Source organism: Temnothorax curvispinosus, unplaced genomic scaffold (genome assembly GCF_003070985.1).
Source record: "Temnothorax curvispinosus isolate PA1 unplaced genomic scaffold, ASM307098v1 QBEX01003408.1, whole genome shotgun sequence".
Lineage (NCBI taxonomy): Eukaryota > Metazoa > Arthropoda > Insecta > Hymenoptera > Formicidae > Temnothorax > Temnothorax curvispinosus.
Genome location: NW_020213188.1, coordinates 1006320 through 1026156, shown reverse-complemented (window position 1 = coordinate 1026156; position 19837 = coordinate 1006320). Strand labels below are relative to the sequence as shown.

The 19837-nt window shown below is 41.2% G+C and overlaps 1 protein-coding gene across 4 annotated transcripts in view; it reads left to right on the top strand.

Annotated features, from left to right (window-relative positions):
- Window positions 1-19837, top strand: part of LOC112452525 — a 197982-nt gene that overhangs the window by 164742 nt on the left and 13403 nt on the right. For 3 of the 4 annotated variants that reach the window (XM_025012799.1, XM_025012801.1, XM_025012800.1), the window contains exons 6-7: window positions 11779-11912; window positions 18330-18420. In XM_025012799.1, coding sequence (XP_024868567.1) covers window positions 11779-11912; window positions 18330-18420 — 225 coding nt within the window. Of the gene's footprint in view, window positions 1-5435; window positions 6697-11778; window positions 11913-18329; window positions 18421-19837 lie in introns of those variants that run through there. The other variant, XM_025012803.1, reaches the window with a different exon arrangement.

The following is a 19837-nucleotide window of genomic DNA, read 5'->3' as shown; positions in this document are numbered from 1 at the left end:
AATGGGGTCGAGATCACGATTATGTTTTACCTGTTGGGGGCTGACGCGAACATGACGTGAACATTATTATTTGAGAAGAAAAGAGGAATGAGGAGAGGAAGGTCTGATATTCGCCTTTATATCTGACGAAGGATTCATTGCTTAAGAAACTCGAAACGCATCACATAAAGTTAATGAGCGTTAGCAGTCAAATTCTTTCAACTGATTAAAATAATGATAACAATTACATTAATAAATGAAAATAAATATCGAATATTAAGAACTTATGTTAATATCGATTTGATTTACCGAAATAGCCAAATCGTTCCCGAACTATCCGCCGCGTTTTCTTCTTTCGCATTCGTCTAAATACAATGCGGGAAACGTAACGTAAAGCTCTTCAGCGTTATCATCACGTGCCGTTTCTTGTTCATATTCCGGTAGACGCTGAAAAGCTCGCGTCGAGCGTGTAAAAGCTCTCGGCGAAGAGTCCTTCATGCGGAATATTAAATCAAGACTCCGCCTCCGTCTCTCTTTCTTCTCCTTTTCCACCACCACCATCACCACCACCACCACCTCTACCTCCTGCTACCCCTGTCGTTCTTCTCCTGCCAGACTTCGTATCTTTGCTCTGTCGTGTTCTGTTGCGAGACGTGCTTTCACGTCTCGCTTTGACATCGAGATACATACCGCGACGCGCTTGATATTTGACACGAAAACCCGCGTATCATCGCGAGTGCTTGCAAACCTCACACGGCTTTGCCAGACCAATACAGATGATATTGCCGAGCATTTATTTCCGTAGGCAAATCTGGAATCTCTGCTTCTCAATGATTACATTTTGTACAAATGAGTCGTGCGTTGGGAGATAATTAAAATTTTCAAGATAAATTACAGGAATATCTTTCAGATATCAAGTTTAGTGTGAACAAATCGAATAAATTCAAGATAGATTAAAAAGGATGCTTTCCATTTAGTGACACAAATCGACACAAACGACATTCTATCTTTCTTGGCTTTCTTGGCTCAATGAGTAACAAAAACAGAACGATACTTGTGTCGACTTGCGTCAGTAAATGGAAAGCAGCTAAAGATACAAATATTTCAATTTACTATGTTGAATTTATTACGATAAGATTTTTTATAAAAACAATGATTTATTTCTATAAAATAATATTATATATAATTTACTATATTTACATTATTAATTAAAAAATCCAATGCTTAGGTAAAGAACACATTTACAGTATTTTATATCAAGTTATTAATTTTACTATTATTATATGGGCTACAAATGCTTATGATATTATTCATATGATATCTTTTATTAAGTAATGAATATCTTCGTAACTTTCTCTAATTAAACGCTATATTCATAGAGACCTATTTGCCTCGTAAAATCGATTTAATTAACAGAAACCATCGTGATACCGTTGCATTCTTTGCCAGTGCATCGCGATTTCCCGAATCGACGATAAATCCTCTTGTTCGGTTATATCCGGAGTAGTGATTAAACGATAGTTTAATCGATGCGGATCGTCGATTTTTCTGGGAAACAAATAAAGCCGTGTCCAGTTCCCACTGCCCCCCTCCCTGTGGGAGAGGCAAATTATTCAAAAGCCCCATCCGCTTTTCCTTCCCGCGAGCGCTATAATGCGAGTGCCCGCCGCTTGTATACAGGGGGGTTTGTATTAGGGGGTTTGTGCAGGCGGTACCATAAGCACACTGCATATGGGTATCGGAAACGCGCGTAGATCACGCAGGATTATTCGGACACCCCCGGCGATCCCTAAGCTCTGTTGGATGCATGCTAATTGCCGTAAAGGCACATATCCGTGTACGTCGTCTGTCTACAGGGTGTTCCGGCATTAATTATTCCGATCTTAATTAATGATCGATCACTGTTGTTCACGCATCGATTTTGCTTTCATTAGAATATCAAAGCTTCGACACACATCTTATTTGCAAATGAATATCGATTGAAAATGTAAGGTTTATTGATAATTAAATTAGGTACGTTCGTCTAACGGAACTGTCTCACTTAAATTCAAGAGAAATTTATTCTTTATTTGCGCAAAACTTTATTTCGAGATTTACGTACCGAGCTTTGTGATGAATATCGAAAAATCCCAATAAATAATAAGTGACTTAGAATTATTTGTCAAGGATAAACTGACTTCAAATTTGTCAAAAAATTGTTTATTGAAATTAATTGTAAAGATCTAATTAAATATTTATATTTTTTAAAGTAAATTCGAGAGAGTTTTGAAACACCATGTATATACATGTGTTCTGCTATCTATGTACGGAGATGACATGGTCGGCGTTCACGAATGTGTGTATGTGTGCTTAAAAAGGAAGGGACGGTTAATAGGGGATGGCGAAATCCACCCCTATAGACATCCTTTCGAGAGCACCACGAAAATAGCGCAGTCCATGAACAAACACGCAACTACACGCGCAACAAGGAAAGCGAAGAAACACGGACGGGGTCCTGATCCTCCAATGCACGAGCTAAACTTTTCTAACCTTAGTTTCGATGAAAATATCTCTTAATCGTCAAAACTGAGATTTATTACATTGAAATAATTTAAATTGCAACGCGTTAAAATATATTGCTGAAAAGATACGAAGACCAATCTACAAAGAATGTAATTACATTGGAGACGTTAAAATAAAACAACTACGGAAAATTAAATGAAAACTTTTATTGTCTTGTTGAACATTAAAATTGCATAGGAACCCCAGGCGATGTAGTTTTTATAAAAATATCAGGTATCTCTAAATACATAAAGATTACTACTTTCGGAATTAAACAAACCGACTGAAATTCGTAAAATGTACGAAATAAAATGAATTTTTACAAGCGATCCACTCAGCAAGAGAAATCGATCACTACGAGCAGTATTAATGCAAACCCCTTTTGTGTATCGCACCATTCCCGCGCACGTTAGAGAAATAATCCCTCATGTTTATGTATCCCGGACCCTCGCATCCTTTAATGCGCCCTATGAATTTTTTTTCAAAGCGCCGCGACGGTTGAATATTTTTCGCATTACGTTAAAAATGAAAGTACGGTCCTCGAAGGCGGATCTCGCCGCGAATAAATCACCACGCGCGAGGTCGACTCGCGAAGGCGGAAGCGGCAGACTGAGGCGGTTCGGCGGCGGTGGTGTTTCGCGTAAAATCAACTTAAGAGAATTTTCAGATGTCGAATTTCCGTAGCGTGCGAAACTTCCGAGAGAAGTCCCCTCTTCATCGTCTTGCGTTTAGGTGCGCCGATTCTAATCACTTTTAAAACGTCGTAAAGCGGATCAACTGTAAAGGATATTACGGGCTAATCGAAGTTATGAATTCATTAGGCGAACGCATGGAGGTAAACGAGATTACGAAGTCATAATTGAAGGCTGGCTGAAATCGTGCTAATTCCCACTGGCCCATGTCGTTCTCGATTGTCTGATCATAGTCTTGATAATCCCGTAACATTTCTGCAGACATGGTTCACAAGTAAAGGTGCGAATTTAAATTTTTTAAAAGACCAATTTCTATTTTTAAAAAAATTTGATTGAGATTTTTGTGTACGTATTTTTTCTTTTTTGTAGTATATATAACTATTTATTTTTCTATACATGTAATTATACGTTTCCGCAAAATGTCGAAATAACAGTCAAATTAAAGCGTCGAAAGTCGGATTCTAAATAATTATGCAAGCGCGATCATTAACATATCCGTTGTAATTATACACTACCGGTCTCGTCGTAATTATTGAGCCAACCAAACTTAAACCGATGCTTTGGCTCCGGCCGTAACCGTAGCTCGCATGGAACAGCACACGGGGGTGCGATTTAATTAATTAGGGAAACGACGATTGCCCCACGACGACGAAAGGGTTGGTCGTCACCGGAATAGCGCTATCGATTTTTTTCGCGCTTTTATGCAACTTTCCTGCCCGTTTCCATCGCGAGGGAAGCATTACAAAAAGTATTTAAAAAGTATTTAATGTTTACTAGAAAAATGATGATAATAATGATAATGTTGGAATTACGATTTCTCATGATACATTCTCATTGTAAAAAATGTCGACGCAAATATTTAATTTTTTGGGAAACATTTAAAAACTATTTATATTTACAAAATATTTAAGAAATTCTTTATAAGACAAAAATGTCTCTGTAACTTTATAGAGTTTGAAGATAAAAAGTGAAAGTCTCACACGTTTAAATACATATAACGTCACCCTCCCGGGCTTTTAAACCAGAGCAGCATTGATCGTTCAATTCCCCCAATATTGGTATAAAACGTCTCTGCTAATAGCGATCGTGACTCGCTATCGTGACTTAACATTCTCGTTCGTTTCGACTTTCTGCGAATCACTCGATAAAGTATATTAACAGGTTGCCAATATCGTGAAAAGTCCTCGATAGAAAGGGACCGGTGACGGTCGACATTGTGAAGCGAACAATTTAATATGCGCGGCCGGGACGAAGATTCGGGGAGATGTAGGCAGGTCCTTATCGAGGAGACCCTCCCGTTTCTACCGTCGGCATACCTTATCTATCTTCTGGCAGTCACAAAGCCCGAGATCTCTCCCGTTTATTGGAAAGCTCTGCCATCGACTAACCGTAGGCGCGCGGGATGAAAGGCGAACCCCGCGAGCTCTCTCGCGGTATTATCGATACAGGGTCGTCCCGCATTCGACCTACGGTATGTCGTCTGAATGTTGATGCCCGTCGGGGCAATTTGGTAGAAGCTCGGAATTTGCATGACATTCCGTTTTGAGCGATCGCTCCGAATACGATGTCTCGACGAATAATTGAGGGGACTTCCGCGAAAAAATGAAAGACGAGCGTGGAAAAGAACGTTATGCGAATGTCGGATTTGTTTGGACGGCATTTCTGTGAGGGAAACGCTTCTGCAATTTTAAATTAGCGATATATACAGCTATTACGTATAAAATGTATTTAAAATATTATGTTTATACTAATATACTAATATCATATATATATATATATATAATATTACTTTTGCGCTTTTCTTGAAAAGAATATGAACATGAAAGTTATGAGACAAATATGCGATTCTGGCATTATTTTCTAAAATTCTAATTTGCAATTTGCAAAAAATCTCGTTTCTCGACTCTTGTTTCGTGCATATCTTTGTCATTCCTCGCGCGAGAATTTCGCAAGCCAGACACGTCCGTCTCAGCACGACGACGACGCGAATCAGCGCGCAAACGTGCAACCGGAAGTCCTCGAGTAAGCGAACGCATATCGTGCACATGCGCGAGGTCGCGCTCACAAGGGTTGTAAGTAGTGAGTCAGAGGCGACGCGAAGGGGATGAAGAGAGGAGGGAAGGTTGCCACCACTACCACCGTTACCACCACCGCCGCCGCTGCCGGCCGGTTAATCGACGACGACGGGGATGGGTTCGTCAGTTGGTCGGAAAGCGTCGCGGCGCGACGTGGCTCTTCGTGCTCCTCTCGAAGACGACGACGACGACGACGATAACGACGTGGATCGCTTGCTGTCGCTCGGCATACTCGGCGGCGAACACGAGAATGCGAGTCGGCGACGCGCTCTTCGGATGACGAAGATCGAGCGTGCGGGGGACATGTCCGGCGGCGAAGTGCGAAGCGGAAGTTGACGGGGACGAGAAGGACGAAGGTGGCAGACTCTCCTGGGGACAGGGACATGTTCCTCGACTCGTGGAGATGACCGAACGCTCGACGGTGTTTGCGTGACGGGTGGTTCTAACGTCTCTCTCTGACGTCCTTGACGCGAAGAAGCTTGATCGACGTAAAGCATTGCCTTAGTCCTGCGGGGATGCGGGCCCGCGGAATCCTCTACCTCGAAAATTCGTGATATATCTTTTGTACGTATCTTCTAAGGACTGCTTTGAGAGACCTAGATGTAAACGCGACCCTTGGAATAGCTTTTGCAAGCCTGACAAGCAACTTGAGTGAATGAGCAAGCTTGGTGCAAACTTGATGGAACCGAACAAGCTTCATGGAGGCAAGCAAGTAGCTACACTTAAGCAAGCAAAGGAAAGGATTACTCGGGAATATTTTTAATCGCGTCATTGCGAAACTCCGTTCATCCCGCGAGTTCGAGATACAATTAAAAGGCAGCTGCGCGACGATTTACTAACAGCTGCGACAACATCGCTCTAAGGGGTAGAGCGTTAAATGGTTCGCGCTGTCGTCCGAGGTACCGGAGTCGATTGTGGAAGACGCGGGGGTGGTGGAGACGAAGGAGGGTGGTGCGGTCGTCGTTGTCGATGGTAGTCGTGCCGGTCGAGAGAGCAGCTGCGACGGCAATAGTCGTAACACTAACAGCAGCTGCAGTAGTATTAGTACGAGCAGCGATAGTGGTGTTACCGGTGGTAGTGTTGTCGTTGGTGATAGTGGTGGTGGTGGTGGTAGTGGTAGCAGTAGTGGTAGTGGTGTCGGTGAAGGACTGTCGTACAGGGGTGGCTTGCCACGACTTATAATAAAGGGACCGGTGGAGGGCCCGGCGAGTAGCAGCAATAGCAGCAGCAGGGTGGCCGCGCGAGTGCACCCGAGTTGGGGAACGGGCGCGAGAGGGGTGGGCCCCTCTGCACCCTCAGGACCGGGGGGATGTCCCGCGGCCGACGGCGTGCGTGGTCGCAACGTCGCCGTCGGCGCCACGACACAGAATCGCCAGCCGATGGGCGCCAATCTTACTAAACAGAGCAGGGTGAGTTCTTCGCTTCAAGGGTCGACACGCGTACGTAGCTTTTGAAATGAGTCTTCTCATCGGTGCGTGCACCGTGAATGAGATCTGCGAGGGAAGACCGGCGTTCTTTGCGTGCACAGAAAAATTCGTTTGGATTTTTTAAAATATTGAAGTTGCATGAGGAATCTCTTGCGAATATTAATAATAGGTCATGATACTTCTTTCGTCTTATTACTTATTTCTGAAAACTAAGGAGATAAAATTGAATCTTCTTATAAAAATTTATAAGTGATACATGCGATAAACAGATTCTTTAAAAAGATTATTAGGTAATAATATGACGTCCACACGTATCCGATCTAATTATTACAGAGTAGTATATGATCTTAATTATTGTATATATCGATAAACGCGAAGACAAACAATTCTATCGATAGTAAGATAACCGAACGATAGCGCTTATGCAGGAATGAATAATAGCTCGAGAGTAAAAATGATACGGCACCGGAGACTGAATGAATGGTACTGTGATAAACACGTGGGTAAAGAAAAAGGCAAACGAGAAAATTCACGGGCCATTAAAAACGCTCGCAGGTATCTGCCCGTAGATATCTGCGCTCGTGAGAGACTGCCATTCACAGGGTTCTTTCGTTGCCGATGAATGAAGCATTCACGCACTCGCGCGTACTTTCGCCCGCATTCGTGACCTTTACGAATTCGTCGATCGGCAGGCACAATTTAGCTGCTTTTGCCACAAAGGCGGATTTTGTATGATCCGGCGATCACTATTGAGTCCGAATGGTTATTATTCAACATAAAATAATAATACATTTAATTTCTTTATATTACAAAAATAATATAAATATAAAAATGCTAACGAGTGAAAGATTGAACAGAACCTCAGAATAGAACTCGTTAGATCTCTATAGATAGCAACGAAACCATCTCGCAAGCATCTAATTGCCGAAAAACTTTACTATTCTTTAATTCTATTCTTTAAATTAGCTTTAAACTAGCTTCTATATAGTTTTAAAAATAATTTTGTTATATTTTAACTAGCTTTAAATATAATATGAAATTATTTCTGAAATTATGTATAGAAATGAGCTTTCATGCATGCGTTCAATACCAACTTCCTAGAAACTCCGGGCAGCATTCCGTATACATATGTATATCAAACGTGTCTAGCGAGCGAACTTTTCCGAGCGCTTTATTGACATGAATGCGCAGCGCATTATACTGTGCGATATAATGCATTGACGGCACACAACAGCTGCATGCTTTGATAACGGCCACTTCCATGTGACGGCCGGTGACACCGAATCCGAAACGTGCTGGTTATCAACAAAGCTATACGTGCCCTAAATCGCAACGACCCTACATCACGTTTAAGCCAATTTTTTTGTTATTTATCAGAAATCAGAAATGTCTGAACACACGCGATCTTTTTATTCTAAATCTTTTTATTCCATCATGAAAGAAAACATTTGTATCGCGAACTTTTGACTGCTATTTCTATAGCGCGTTTTACCTCTATACCGTTTGATAAAAACTCACTTATCATATAACCGACAGTTATCGTAAAGCAAAATTTGTGTAAATTATACACGAAGGTACTACGAGATACGTAAGTCGCGACAGAAATTATTTAACCATTATCTGCGGTGTCATTTACCTTCGGCGCGACAAAATCAATAGCAAAACGCACGATACCTACTCTGTTGGCAGAACATTTTTATCCCCGGACCAAACAAAGAAATTCCGCGGTGAAACTGGAGTAACGATTGTGCTACAGCTACTTCCAACGCGAACGAATCAAGATGATGTCTGTGTTATTGTACTCGCTCTCTCCACCTCGCGATCCGCTCTTCTGTTATTTCCTCGTAACTTCTCGCGGGTGGAGACGAACCACGATACTCGGAGGTGCGAAAGCGAGCCGGCCTGAAAGATTTATCGCGACTCCTTCGTCGTGTTCGCGGAGAGGGTATCGGGGATCGCAGGCACGTGACCCAGCTATCAATCCGGCGGAAAAGCGAAAGGCGCTCCCGGCCAGAAGCGCAGCCCCCGGTCTCGTGTCCTCTCATTCTGCTGCCGTATATTCTCCTCCTTTCTCGCACCTCGCTCACCACGTGCTCGCCCGAAAACGACGGGCGAATTTCGATCGACGAGTCACCGGTCGAGGATCTCACTCGCGATGAATTATTAAGAAGCGCTTTCCGCGACCGGTGATTCTCGGATGTCGCCGCCTCATTAATTATTTGCCAGTCTCGATGATGCAGCTCCAGCCCGTTGATTAGGCGAACCTTTTCGCGCATCTTCCCGCTGCACGTGTCTCGAATGAAGCTGCGTTGCGCACGTGTGCGTCCTCGCTGCAGGGGGATTATCCGGACGCGCGTACGTTTCTCTGTGGGGTGTCTTTGAAGATCGTATCAGTTTTCTGGCGTTAAACTCGATTCGATCATATTTTCGGTGAGGCCGAGAGCTCGTTGTCTCACGATATCGTGCACGTGGAGCAATAAAGTCGTATTACAAAATCTCTGAATCTAAATTAAATTTCAGTACATGTATCTAATATTGTAATAGGATAAGCTTCTATATTCAATTGGTAAAAAAATATTTATGGATCTCTGTTTTATGAATTTTTTTCAATTTTAGTTTTTATATTTAATGTGTGTATCACTAAATTTATATTTTAGGCAAAAGAATAATTTTTAACTATTTTCTATTGTTTCGTGCACAAGTGCGGAAATGTCTTCGTTTCCGCTTTCTTGATTTCGAATAGTGGAAAGTACACTTGTCATAAAATCACGACTTTTGACGGAATTCGACGGAAAAGGTGCTTGCCTTCGCGATTCGAGTTGTAAAATCTTCGCGAATTTTTCGGGACGACCGAAATCGCGTTCCAAGTGGAAGTAACCTCGCAAATACGACATTCTCGATGGAAAGCAGTCGCGGGGGATCCGTCGGGGGTGGAATGGAGCGTTCGTTAGGATTTAAGGCTGCCATAAATCCGCTCCGGCCATTCCTTAAACCCTCTGCGCGCGAGTGGCGGTCAGCCCGGCTTTTACCAGATTGTATTCCTCGATATCTCCCCTTTGGACCTCACGTTCACGAATTCACCGGGGTCCTTTCTTCGGCGAACTTACGCTTGATCGCGACGATATCCGTCGACGTTGGCGGAATTTTTACGAATTCGATTGTAAACGCGACAGGCCAAGAAAAATCGGCAACCTTCGTACAAATACGAAGGTATGTGCACCAAAAGTATATAACATTATGGATATTAGACGACGTCACAAACATCGTGGTATCATAAATGATACATTGGATTGTATATTGCATTGTAATGGATATTACATTGCGCTATTATGCATTAACACAATGTTCGTTATATAAATTTTCGTCTAATGAGATAACCTATCGTCTATTCAAAAATATTCCAAGAGAAAGAAAGGAGTAATGCTCATTTTGACGAGAAACATAATCTATTGAAATTATTAGAGATTATTATTGATTATTCTAAGATCATTATTTTAAACGCCATTTTTTATTTAGCCAAAATTATTTTTTAATTTTACTTTAAATTATTATTTTTCTCATCAGAATTACCAACGTTTATTTTAATTTCAATATTTACCGTCATTTTGTCTCTTTCTGTTTCTCAAAAATTTACACAATTGTCTCCTAATGAGTAGACGTGTCCAGAGTTCGATATAAATCTAATCACCTGTCTTTTTTCTAAAGCCGATCGCCACCGTTGCAAATCTAAGAGTATTATATATATTATCCCATACCACATCTCCGAAACTTCGTCCTTCCTGGGCTTCCCAGTCGGGACAAACGACAATTTACGGCCGGTCCCGAGATAGCCGCGGTTACCGGCGGGTTAAATCGCGTGAAATACTGCTTTCGGCACATTGGTCCGGTACAATTATTGATGGCACTTGGAGAGCGGCGGCCGGGACTCGCCCGCGATCCGGAAAGGCGCAATCAATGTGGCGTGCGGCGCTTCGATTTAAATTCATGAATAATTCCTACCCCGCTATGCCCCGACGCGACGATCCGAAGATCGACGAGCTTTTTCCGTCGTCGTCTCGCGCATTTTTCCCCGGCTCGTACTCGCGATTCCGGGTTCGCCAGCGAGGATCAGACGCTGCCGCCGCGCCGGTAAATTTCGTCGAGTTCAGATTTACTACGGACCAGAGTTGGGCGTTATCCTAGAAAGAATTGCACGGGATCACCGTTCCCTTTGAATAATTTATTCGGATAACGATTGTCCGTTATTTGCAGTGGCCTATCCGATTAGTTGCTTAACTAAATAATACAGAAATTGCTCGAGTAATATTCGAAAATGTTTTACAAAATGATGTACCAAATGATCACTATTTGGACAATGCACAAATGGTGTTCTTATTTATTTATTATACTTCAATATCTTCGAATAATAGCTATATATAGCTATATACTTTGTTGTTCACGTATAGTCATATTTAACTTTGCTTAAAAAATTATTCCCATTTTTATTTATGGAATATTTGTTAGCAAAATTTGACTTAATATATAATTACGCCCCGAGTTTTTGTCGTCGCAAAAAATTTGACCAATTGTTTCGATCGGTTCTCTCCCAATCGAGTAAATGAAAAGCACGAATGATTTGACGATGATTTATTAATCATGCCGCTCGTCGCACGTTACCACGAATAAATTATGACGAGTGCGCGCTGATTAATTACAAGTCAATTAACGTTTCCATCCTCCCTCCGGCGAAACGAACAACGAATAACACGGCAACTGGCGTGCCCGTTGCGCGACGCTGCGAACACTTTATTAAATCCGCCATTAATTAATCACACTCGCGCCGGCGATACCTTTCCACGACGCGCGATTGCTCGTATCGACGTCATTATTGCCGATTCATTATTCACGACTGTCGCAACGACGCCGATTTTTTCAGAGCGGCGCGGCGCGGCGCGCGACGCTGAATTTTGCATCGTCCGCGTCGTTCCATCGTCGCGTTAATTACCATCCTTTTCTCTCCCTCTCGCTTTTTTTCCGTCTATCAAGTACTGTCATTAATAAATGTCAACGTTCGAATTGTTGCAGAGGGAGGCCACGCAACGAGATGTGGAACGAGAACGCCGGCAGCGAATGGAGGCCGAAGCTCGAGTACGCGAGGCTACGGCTGAGGCTGAAAGAGCACGCTCGAGAGTCCATCATCTTCAGAGAGAACTGGCCAGGTGAGAGATTTCAGAGTTTAGCTGTTTCCGAAAGAGAACACGACGAAAGTAGTGAAGATAAGAATCTCACTTCCCTCTGATTTTCCTCGACATAAATCTTCAATATATTCAATATATTCAATATATTCTTTCCTTTTTCTATACATTTTACGTCTTCTTAGGATACTTAGACAATTTTTCTATCAGAACGGATTTAAGGAATCACTCAGTTTAATCTATAATAATTTTTCCTAGATGACTTATACTTATTAGATCGATGTTTAATTGACTGAAATTTCGAACATGTTTATAACTCGACTAACTTAACTTTTTTCTTGTTAAAAATTATACATATATGATATAAACTTTAAAATTAATACCAAAAAATGTGATTTTTTTTAGAAAGATACACGCGTCTGAAGTCTCATTCTTTCTTCCTGATTTTTTTTACGCGAGTGACGCAAATAGAAAGCGAAAGGGGATCGCGACTTCAAATCGGCTTACGAAGTTTCCGCCAATAATTCGAGACCGTCGTGTATAGCACGCGAAATCGATTTCTTCCCGTTCTTTCGCAGCCTCTCCGCTTCGTGAAAATCGCTTATTTCATTCGCGGCCGTGCAGACGGCATTTTATTTCCTGTGCGCGATACATAAGTATAAAAGTACCGGTGTGTAACGTATAAATAATGAGACCGCGCGCGTTTCCCACGCAATAACCAACGAATCCAATGGTAAATCATCGATATTGGCCCTCGTTCATAACGTCCTCCGATTCGCCCATCTAAATAGCAATCTCCTTATGCCTTTGTCGCCCTCCCCTGCTCCGATTTAATATCGAAACATCGTCGCGATACCGCGCGTCTGGAATGAAAAAGGGCTCTTGATACCGTCGATTAACGAGATTCTTAAACGAAAAATATTTCTTCGTTCTGAAAGCTATTAACGATATGAAAATATGCTTTCGCCATATGTTTCAAAGACGGTCTTGCACATTGAGAAACATTTCTATTTTTTGTCAACAGTTATTTTGTTAGATACGCTATTTTAATATTTTATACAAATGCTTTAATTTAAGAACGTCAAGTTTAGGAACTAGAAATTTATGGACTAGAAAGCTACAGATTAAAAAATTACAGATTGCTTTCCGAAAAGATCTCTAAATGTATTAAATTTTGCGATGTGCATGTTTCATTGATTCGGTATAAAAGGAGAAGAATCTCGTCTCATATAGCTTCGTTCAAAGAAATATTTTTCAAATAAATACTTCTATTAATCTCGATAAAGTATTCGAATTGATTTCGTCAAATCCTTACGGAGAAACGTTGTTAGCGAACATAAATGGATTTCTTTATCGTCGAGACCATATATGTATACGCGGATTATTTGCCGAATAATTTGATAGATTGGCGCACATTGATCACGAAGGAAGGCTTTCGTGTACATTTCTGTCAAAACCAACGATTCGTTTCGCCAAGTGCACGATAGGAAAGCCCTTCAAACGCGGTCCTTTGACTCGATACCATCGAACGAAAAAAAAAAGAGGAATCTTCTTTTTCCCGGGAATCAATAACACGCCGTAGAAATTAAACTGGCGGACCGACGGCCGGGCTTATCAATTCGACTGGCTGTAAAAATCGTGGACCATTTCAATGTAGAATATTGCAAAACAACTATAGTCGTTCAGACTTGCATACGAATAGTCGAACTAAAATATCAACGGCGCTCTCATTTCATAACTCTATCAGTTATTTAAAAATTCTCGAAATGAAATGAAACGTAGGCATGTAATAATTTCGGGATTAAAAACGTAAGATTAGTGAGTGGAATAAAATAAACATATAGGATTACCGTGACGGGATTTCGGGATCTTCGCGTGATCTACGTGGGGCTCTTATTCGTTCTGTACACGCGGCTCTCAGGGAAAAATGGCCCGTCCACCGGTCGAGCGCACCACGCAACACGCATGAGCGATGCGTGTACGGCAAATTGATATCCCTGTTTTACAGCGTGCAACGTGACATGATGCATTATAACCAGCCGGATACGTCGGCATGACGGTTCTCTACGCTGTCGTGAATGAATAATCACGCGTTGCACAGTGCGACGCGTCTGCTCGCTTCCTTTTTGTGTCTCTTACGTCACTCCTTATGTCCGATTTAATCTCGATAAACATTAAATATCGCCGAATCTCAATTTTAATATTATTAAGGCGTTTTATTAGTTTCATATAATTTAATATATTTTCATACATATTCTGAGTATATATGTTATTTGCAGATATTCACTTAAGATAGATGCTTTTTGAATCGTTTGACATGCATTACGAGGAAATGTTTGCCTATATGTAACATCAAAATGAAAAGATATCTCTCACTAAAAATTATAAACGCAATATATTGTCGCAGATCGACAGCTTTTCTCATGAATTTTTGCCTTTCTTCCTATCGCCGACATAAATCAGGACCCAAGTGTTTTCTTCTCTACGGTAGTCCGCCGAAAGCACTTTTCGATAAGAGCGCCGGATTTAAAGGGCCGGACCGGCCGGGCCGGACGATACTTAAAATTCCGGGCTTCGGCATCTCGAAACGGGCACTACGACCGCTCAATTAAACGTGATCTTTTGTTCCCACGGTGCAATGCGTTCCCTGCGTGGAATCTAGCCGCGATCGCGGGGAATTAAAAATGCGGCCCTCGTACTGGAAGCGGCTTTTTACGAGCGGCCCGTGAGAGTGAGAGCGCGGCATTATTTTTACGCGGTCGGACACGAAATTGAATTTTCCAAGCTCTTTCGCCCTTTCGGTACGTCGCTACAGAGAATCCTATTAACCACACGTAGGAACAATGCAACCTAAATAGCTGTACGTACATGCGAGGGAGGAAGGGAATGGAAAGTAAGAGAGAATTGTTCGCGTGGCGCACAACACGTACGTCGGCGTCGCGTCGGTTCTTCGCTTCTCGGATTTTCTCGGATTTTCCCTCGCGCGGACAGGCAATTTGAAAATGCATTTATTCGGTCGGCATTTCTTCGATAAATTGTTAGAATAAGTAATAAGGTAGTCAGGAAAGCATTACGTCGAGTAAATTGTATATTCAGCAACATCGAAGTGAATAATTAAATATTGAGAGTCAGTATTTTAATCAAAATTTAAAGATTGACGAAGATGATAATTAAAAACATTGATTAAAGAAATTTGTAAAATATAAAATTATAGTTTGCATAAAATTTGTAGCTTTTGTCTTGTACAGGCTCATATAAATGTCGATCGAAGATTTGTGACGAGACTCCAAATCCGAACGATACATAGTAAAATATAAAAAAATAAAATTTCAATCGTGGCAGATATGAATCCGAGGAGAAAGACTCGTATTGCAATTCGAAACGCAGCATTTTGCTAAAGTATTAAACGACGTAAAAGCGGACGTGAAGATGCAGCTACGCGAAGATCGATGCGCAAACGCGTGTTATTTCGCGGATATGAAAGCGAGCCGTTTTCGGAGCGCTTGCCGGAAATTAATCTTCGTCCCGCGCACAATCGTGCCGCCGAACTCCACATCCGTTCCACCGGCGGCGTCGATGACATTGTTACACGGCGTATCCCCCCGTGCACGTATGGAACGAATGTTGATTCGTGACCGATGAAGTTTCGACGCGACGGCGACGCGTTAACGAACGCGAAATCGACGTGTCCCCGGCGCGATACGCGCGTAAAACCGGCGAACGTAACAATTTCCATATGATAATGACATCGATGCACAAAGGGTGCATCATGTGAACGCGCCATGCGCGCGATTGAACGCCGATACGCTGTTTATTCTGCCGACTCTGAGTTTGCAAAGCTCACGCGTGCGTGCGTCGAGACGTGCGTGCCGCTGCCACTCACGCGACTACCAATATGTGTAAATAGTAATTACAATTACGCAATCAGAGAAACCGTCGCGTCGCCCTAACGGAGATTTGTTCTCGGAAATGGAATATGTAAATTTTGTGTAAAATCTTTCTTTTTTGATTTTTTTTGATACATAAGAATAAATATTACTGAAATTTATCATTAAAGATACCGACGGCTCTAATGGATAAATTTGGAATTCTTGTTGTATCTTTGATAAAAATTGGATAATATTTTGAAAAAAAATTAGTCCGCGTAGATGCTCTTGAATGGCTATGCGGCATTAACGAGCATCTTTCCGCCTGCGATTCGAGCACAGTACCCCAAAATCATCGTAATCGAATTTGCCGAGCAACAGTTGTAAATCATGAGGACCGGCTTGCTCGTGCCATGTGTTTCGAACGAAAACAGAGAGAAGTAGAAAAGCGGAGGAGAAAGTGAGGGCGAGGGAGCGCTGCTTGGGGGAGCTATACCCCGTTTTAAGGGTGCAGCAATTGCGAGCGTTACTTCGACGATCGATCGTGCTCTCGCACGGTCTTTCGTACTTCCTCGCCTAACTAAAAATGTAAAACAGCAAACAGTAACGAAATAAGTCCCCGCGCTTCCACAAGTTTTCTAAATACAATGATTATATTCAACACAATTAATTTAACAACATTAATAATTATTCGTTAATAAAAATAGTAATTATAACTATAGTGATAACTAACTAATAGATATTTTAATATCGTCAAAAAATATCCGTGCGTTTATTTCCATCTGTAATAAAAATATTTTTAAACAGCATTCAAGAATAATTATGCCATGAAAGCTTCAAATATAATATCCTGTTTATTCTTTTGACAATGAGTCGAGATCATTGAGATTCTGAATCAAGATTTCAAAAATTCTAATAACAATTGAAACATACAACACATTTTTTATTTCATAATTTTTTTAATACGTTTAAGGGGATGCTGGAGACAGGTCTGTTTTACCACGAAATTTTCAGACACACAAATCTTTTGATTGATTTCACCGAATTACAAATTTTTTGTCCAGAATTAAAGTATGGACGATAACGAAGACGGCAGGCACCAATTGCGTATGAAAAACGAAAAAAAATTAGAAAATTACATTTTTATTTTTGATTCTGCGGTCGACTCATGACAACATTTGCTGCAGATAAAAGTTTTAGACTATGTACGTATACAAAAACCTTGCAGCCGTCACGGAAATACAATAAAGAAGAATCCTGTGCTTGCAGAAATGAGCTGCGAGCTTTAGTATAAGAGAAAAGTATGTTAGAAAATTTCATATGCACATGTTACGCGTCTCCCCGATTTCAGCCAAAAACTCTGCGCTCTGTATGTATGTGTAAGAATCGGTGAGCACTTCTTTATCGACGCTGGTCGAGTTTGCCTGCGCTCTGTATGTATATGTAAGAATCGGTGAGCACTTCTTTATCGACGCTGATCGAGTTCGCCCGTGACTCCAGCATCCCCTTAAGTTATTATAGATTTAATACATATAAATCTCTGAAGTCCATATAGTTAAGATAAAATATCTGTTGGAATATACACATATATATTAAAGATATTTCTGTAAGATATATGTATTAAATTCCTTATCGTATATTTAGTTATCCAATTAGCGAGATCGCGATTTCTCCGCGCGCGAGCCCTGAATTTACCTTTATTAAATGTCAACGGAGTACAATCGAATTGAAACTCGTAACTGGCTCGAAAGTTACTTCGCCAAGGACATATAAGCAACGATATCTGTCCTGTGGGGGGCCGCGCCGATGGGAAGACGGAGGGTGTTGCCAGGCGCTGCGGCAACCTCTCGCTCGAAAGCCTCCCTCGAAAAGCTTAAATCGGCTTCATATCTCAGCCGCGCCCTCGCATCCCTAATCAGATCATTAACCCCGCGGAGCGTCCGCGCATGAGAAAGTTCGCCAAACAAGAATCCTGATCTTTCGATTTGCTCCTTCGAGAGTAATGCGAGAAAAGAAGCAGGCTTGACACCGAGGAAATGAAGACGCCGCCTGAAGAATATGAAATGTATTCAGAGATACTTAAGTCTACTTAATACTCAAGTCTAGAATCTAGAAAGTTAAGAGGGTGAAAGTTTCAGAGATAATTGTCAAACTTTGAAATTGGGCAAAATAAATGTCTTACAAAGAGGTGTCTATAATTTGCGATTTTAATATTTTATTTAAATAAAATTATCGTGAGTCCAATACTTGCGGCGCACATATCTAGCAATTTATAATTACAATTTTAAAAATTCTTACGTAGAGCGAGCACGAGATAAGAATAGAGAGTACTCGTGAAAAAGAAGAGATCTTCTTTGCGAGTTTATCTCGCGGGATTGGAATCTCTTTTGCCGAAAGCGAGGCTCTTCAGAGCCAAGGCGAGGCCGACGAGAGAGCAAATAAATTTCCGCACAGCACAATAGAAAGCTACCGAGGAGCTACGAGAATGGTCTCAATGGTTCATTCAATTAGGATCTTTTCAACGAGGATTAAAATCCGCGAGCTTCCTTACGCTGACGGTTCTGATTTGTTGCAGAATGGAGGAGTCATCGCGGAGTCTGCTGCAACAGAAACACCGGGCCGAACAGCTGAAGCAGGAGAAAACGGCGCTCACCCTGTCCTACGAAGTACGTAAGAATAATTTGCTGCATTTTAGTTTATAGATCTTCTCTAAATAATCTTTTTAAATTCCTTCTTCGCGTAATCTTATATAAATGAAAATATTGAATCCAACTTACGACACACACACACTTAGCAATTTATATTTATAATTTTAAAGTCTTACGCAGAACGAGCATAAGATAAAAATAGAAGGACTGTTTCTAATCTCCTCTAATCTTATTTCAGTACCGGAATTATAAATAGAGGATTAAATGTAAAAATTTATTGTATAATGTTCAACTTGTGAAACTAAATAGACGTATCATGATTTAAACAAGCTTCGGACTTTATAGGTAATCAGTATATGTTAAAACTGTATAGGAGAATTCATGGTAGGAGATATTCCCAACGAATTTATCTCTACAATTTGTTCCCGTCTTTGTCAATCAAAGGTAGCACGTGATGCTGCACGAGGCGATGACACGCGGAGGAGATAATCGATGTTGATACGCGATCAGACGACAATCGAGCACTTATTGTTAGGGAATCGCGCGTTGTGAGGTATACGGTATTCGCGTGGAAGCCGCAGCGCGATGACAGTCTCGTAAAAGGTTTCCCCTTATCCAATAATACCGGTCTTCTTCACGGCGACGTACCCTTATTGTATTTCACCGCGCGAGCACTCGGCCCAGATTGTCCCGGGCATTGTTACAAACCCGAATTTTGCTCGGTTCCCATTATTAAATGTCAAATAGCGTGCCGGGGTCTCTCTCTCACGGCAGCTTTGTCTCGTTTCGCGCACATTGCTTGTATCATCACGGTCCTGCGATCTAATTCCTTGATTTCAGCTTTTGCGAAGATTTATGACTCCTCTTTTCCCTTTTTCGCAAGTTTATCTTATTATTGCACTTTCCTTTGAGAGAGAATAATCAAATTATGTGATACAATGAAATATCTCAAGCAAAAACTAGAATGTAATTAAAATTTATTATATTATAAGCGTGCATTCTATTGAACGTATATCTATTGTGGTTCATATTAATCAGAACTCTATCGATTATATTGAAATTTTGGAGATTTTATATTTTTAAATTTTTACAATCTCATGTCTTCAAAGAATTTATATACATTATATTTTGTATAATGTTTTCCTCTCTCAATTTAATATATAATTAGTTATTTATCTCATTATAATAAAAACCCTACCGAAAAATATACTTAAAATATTGACATTTTCAATTCTTTTCTCATATTTTCTCTATACGTTGTCACCGTGTGTGTGTGACGCAACAACGCATTAACTCCCCTAGGTTCACCAAATTTTAAAGTTAATACGGCAATCGCCGTAGTATGCGCGAATCGCGAAGCGATTCCGGAATGGATGCTGCTATCCCATCCAAAAGAATAGCGCCGATAAACTTGCCCTCGCGTGCTTGCTACTCG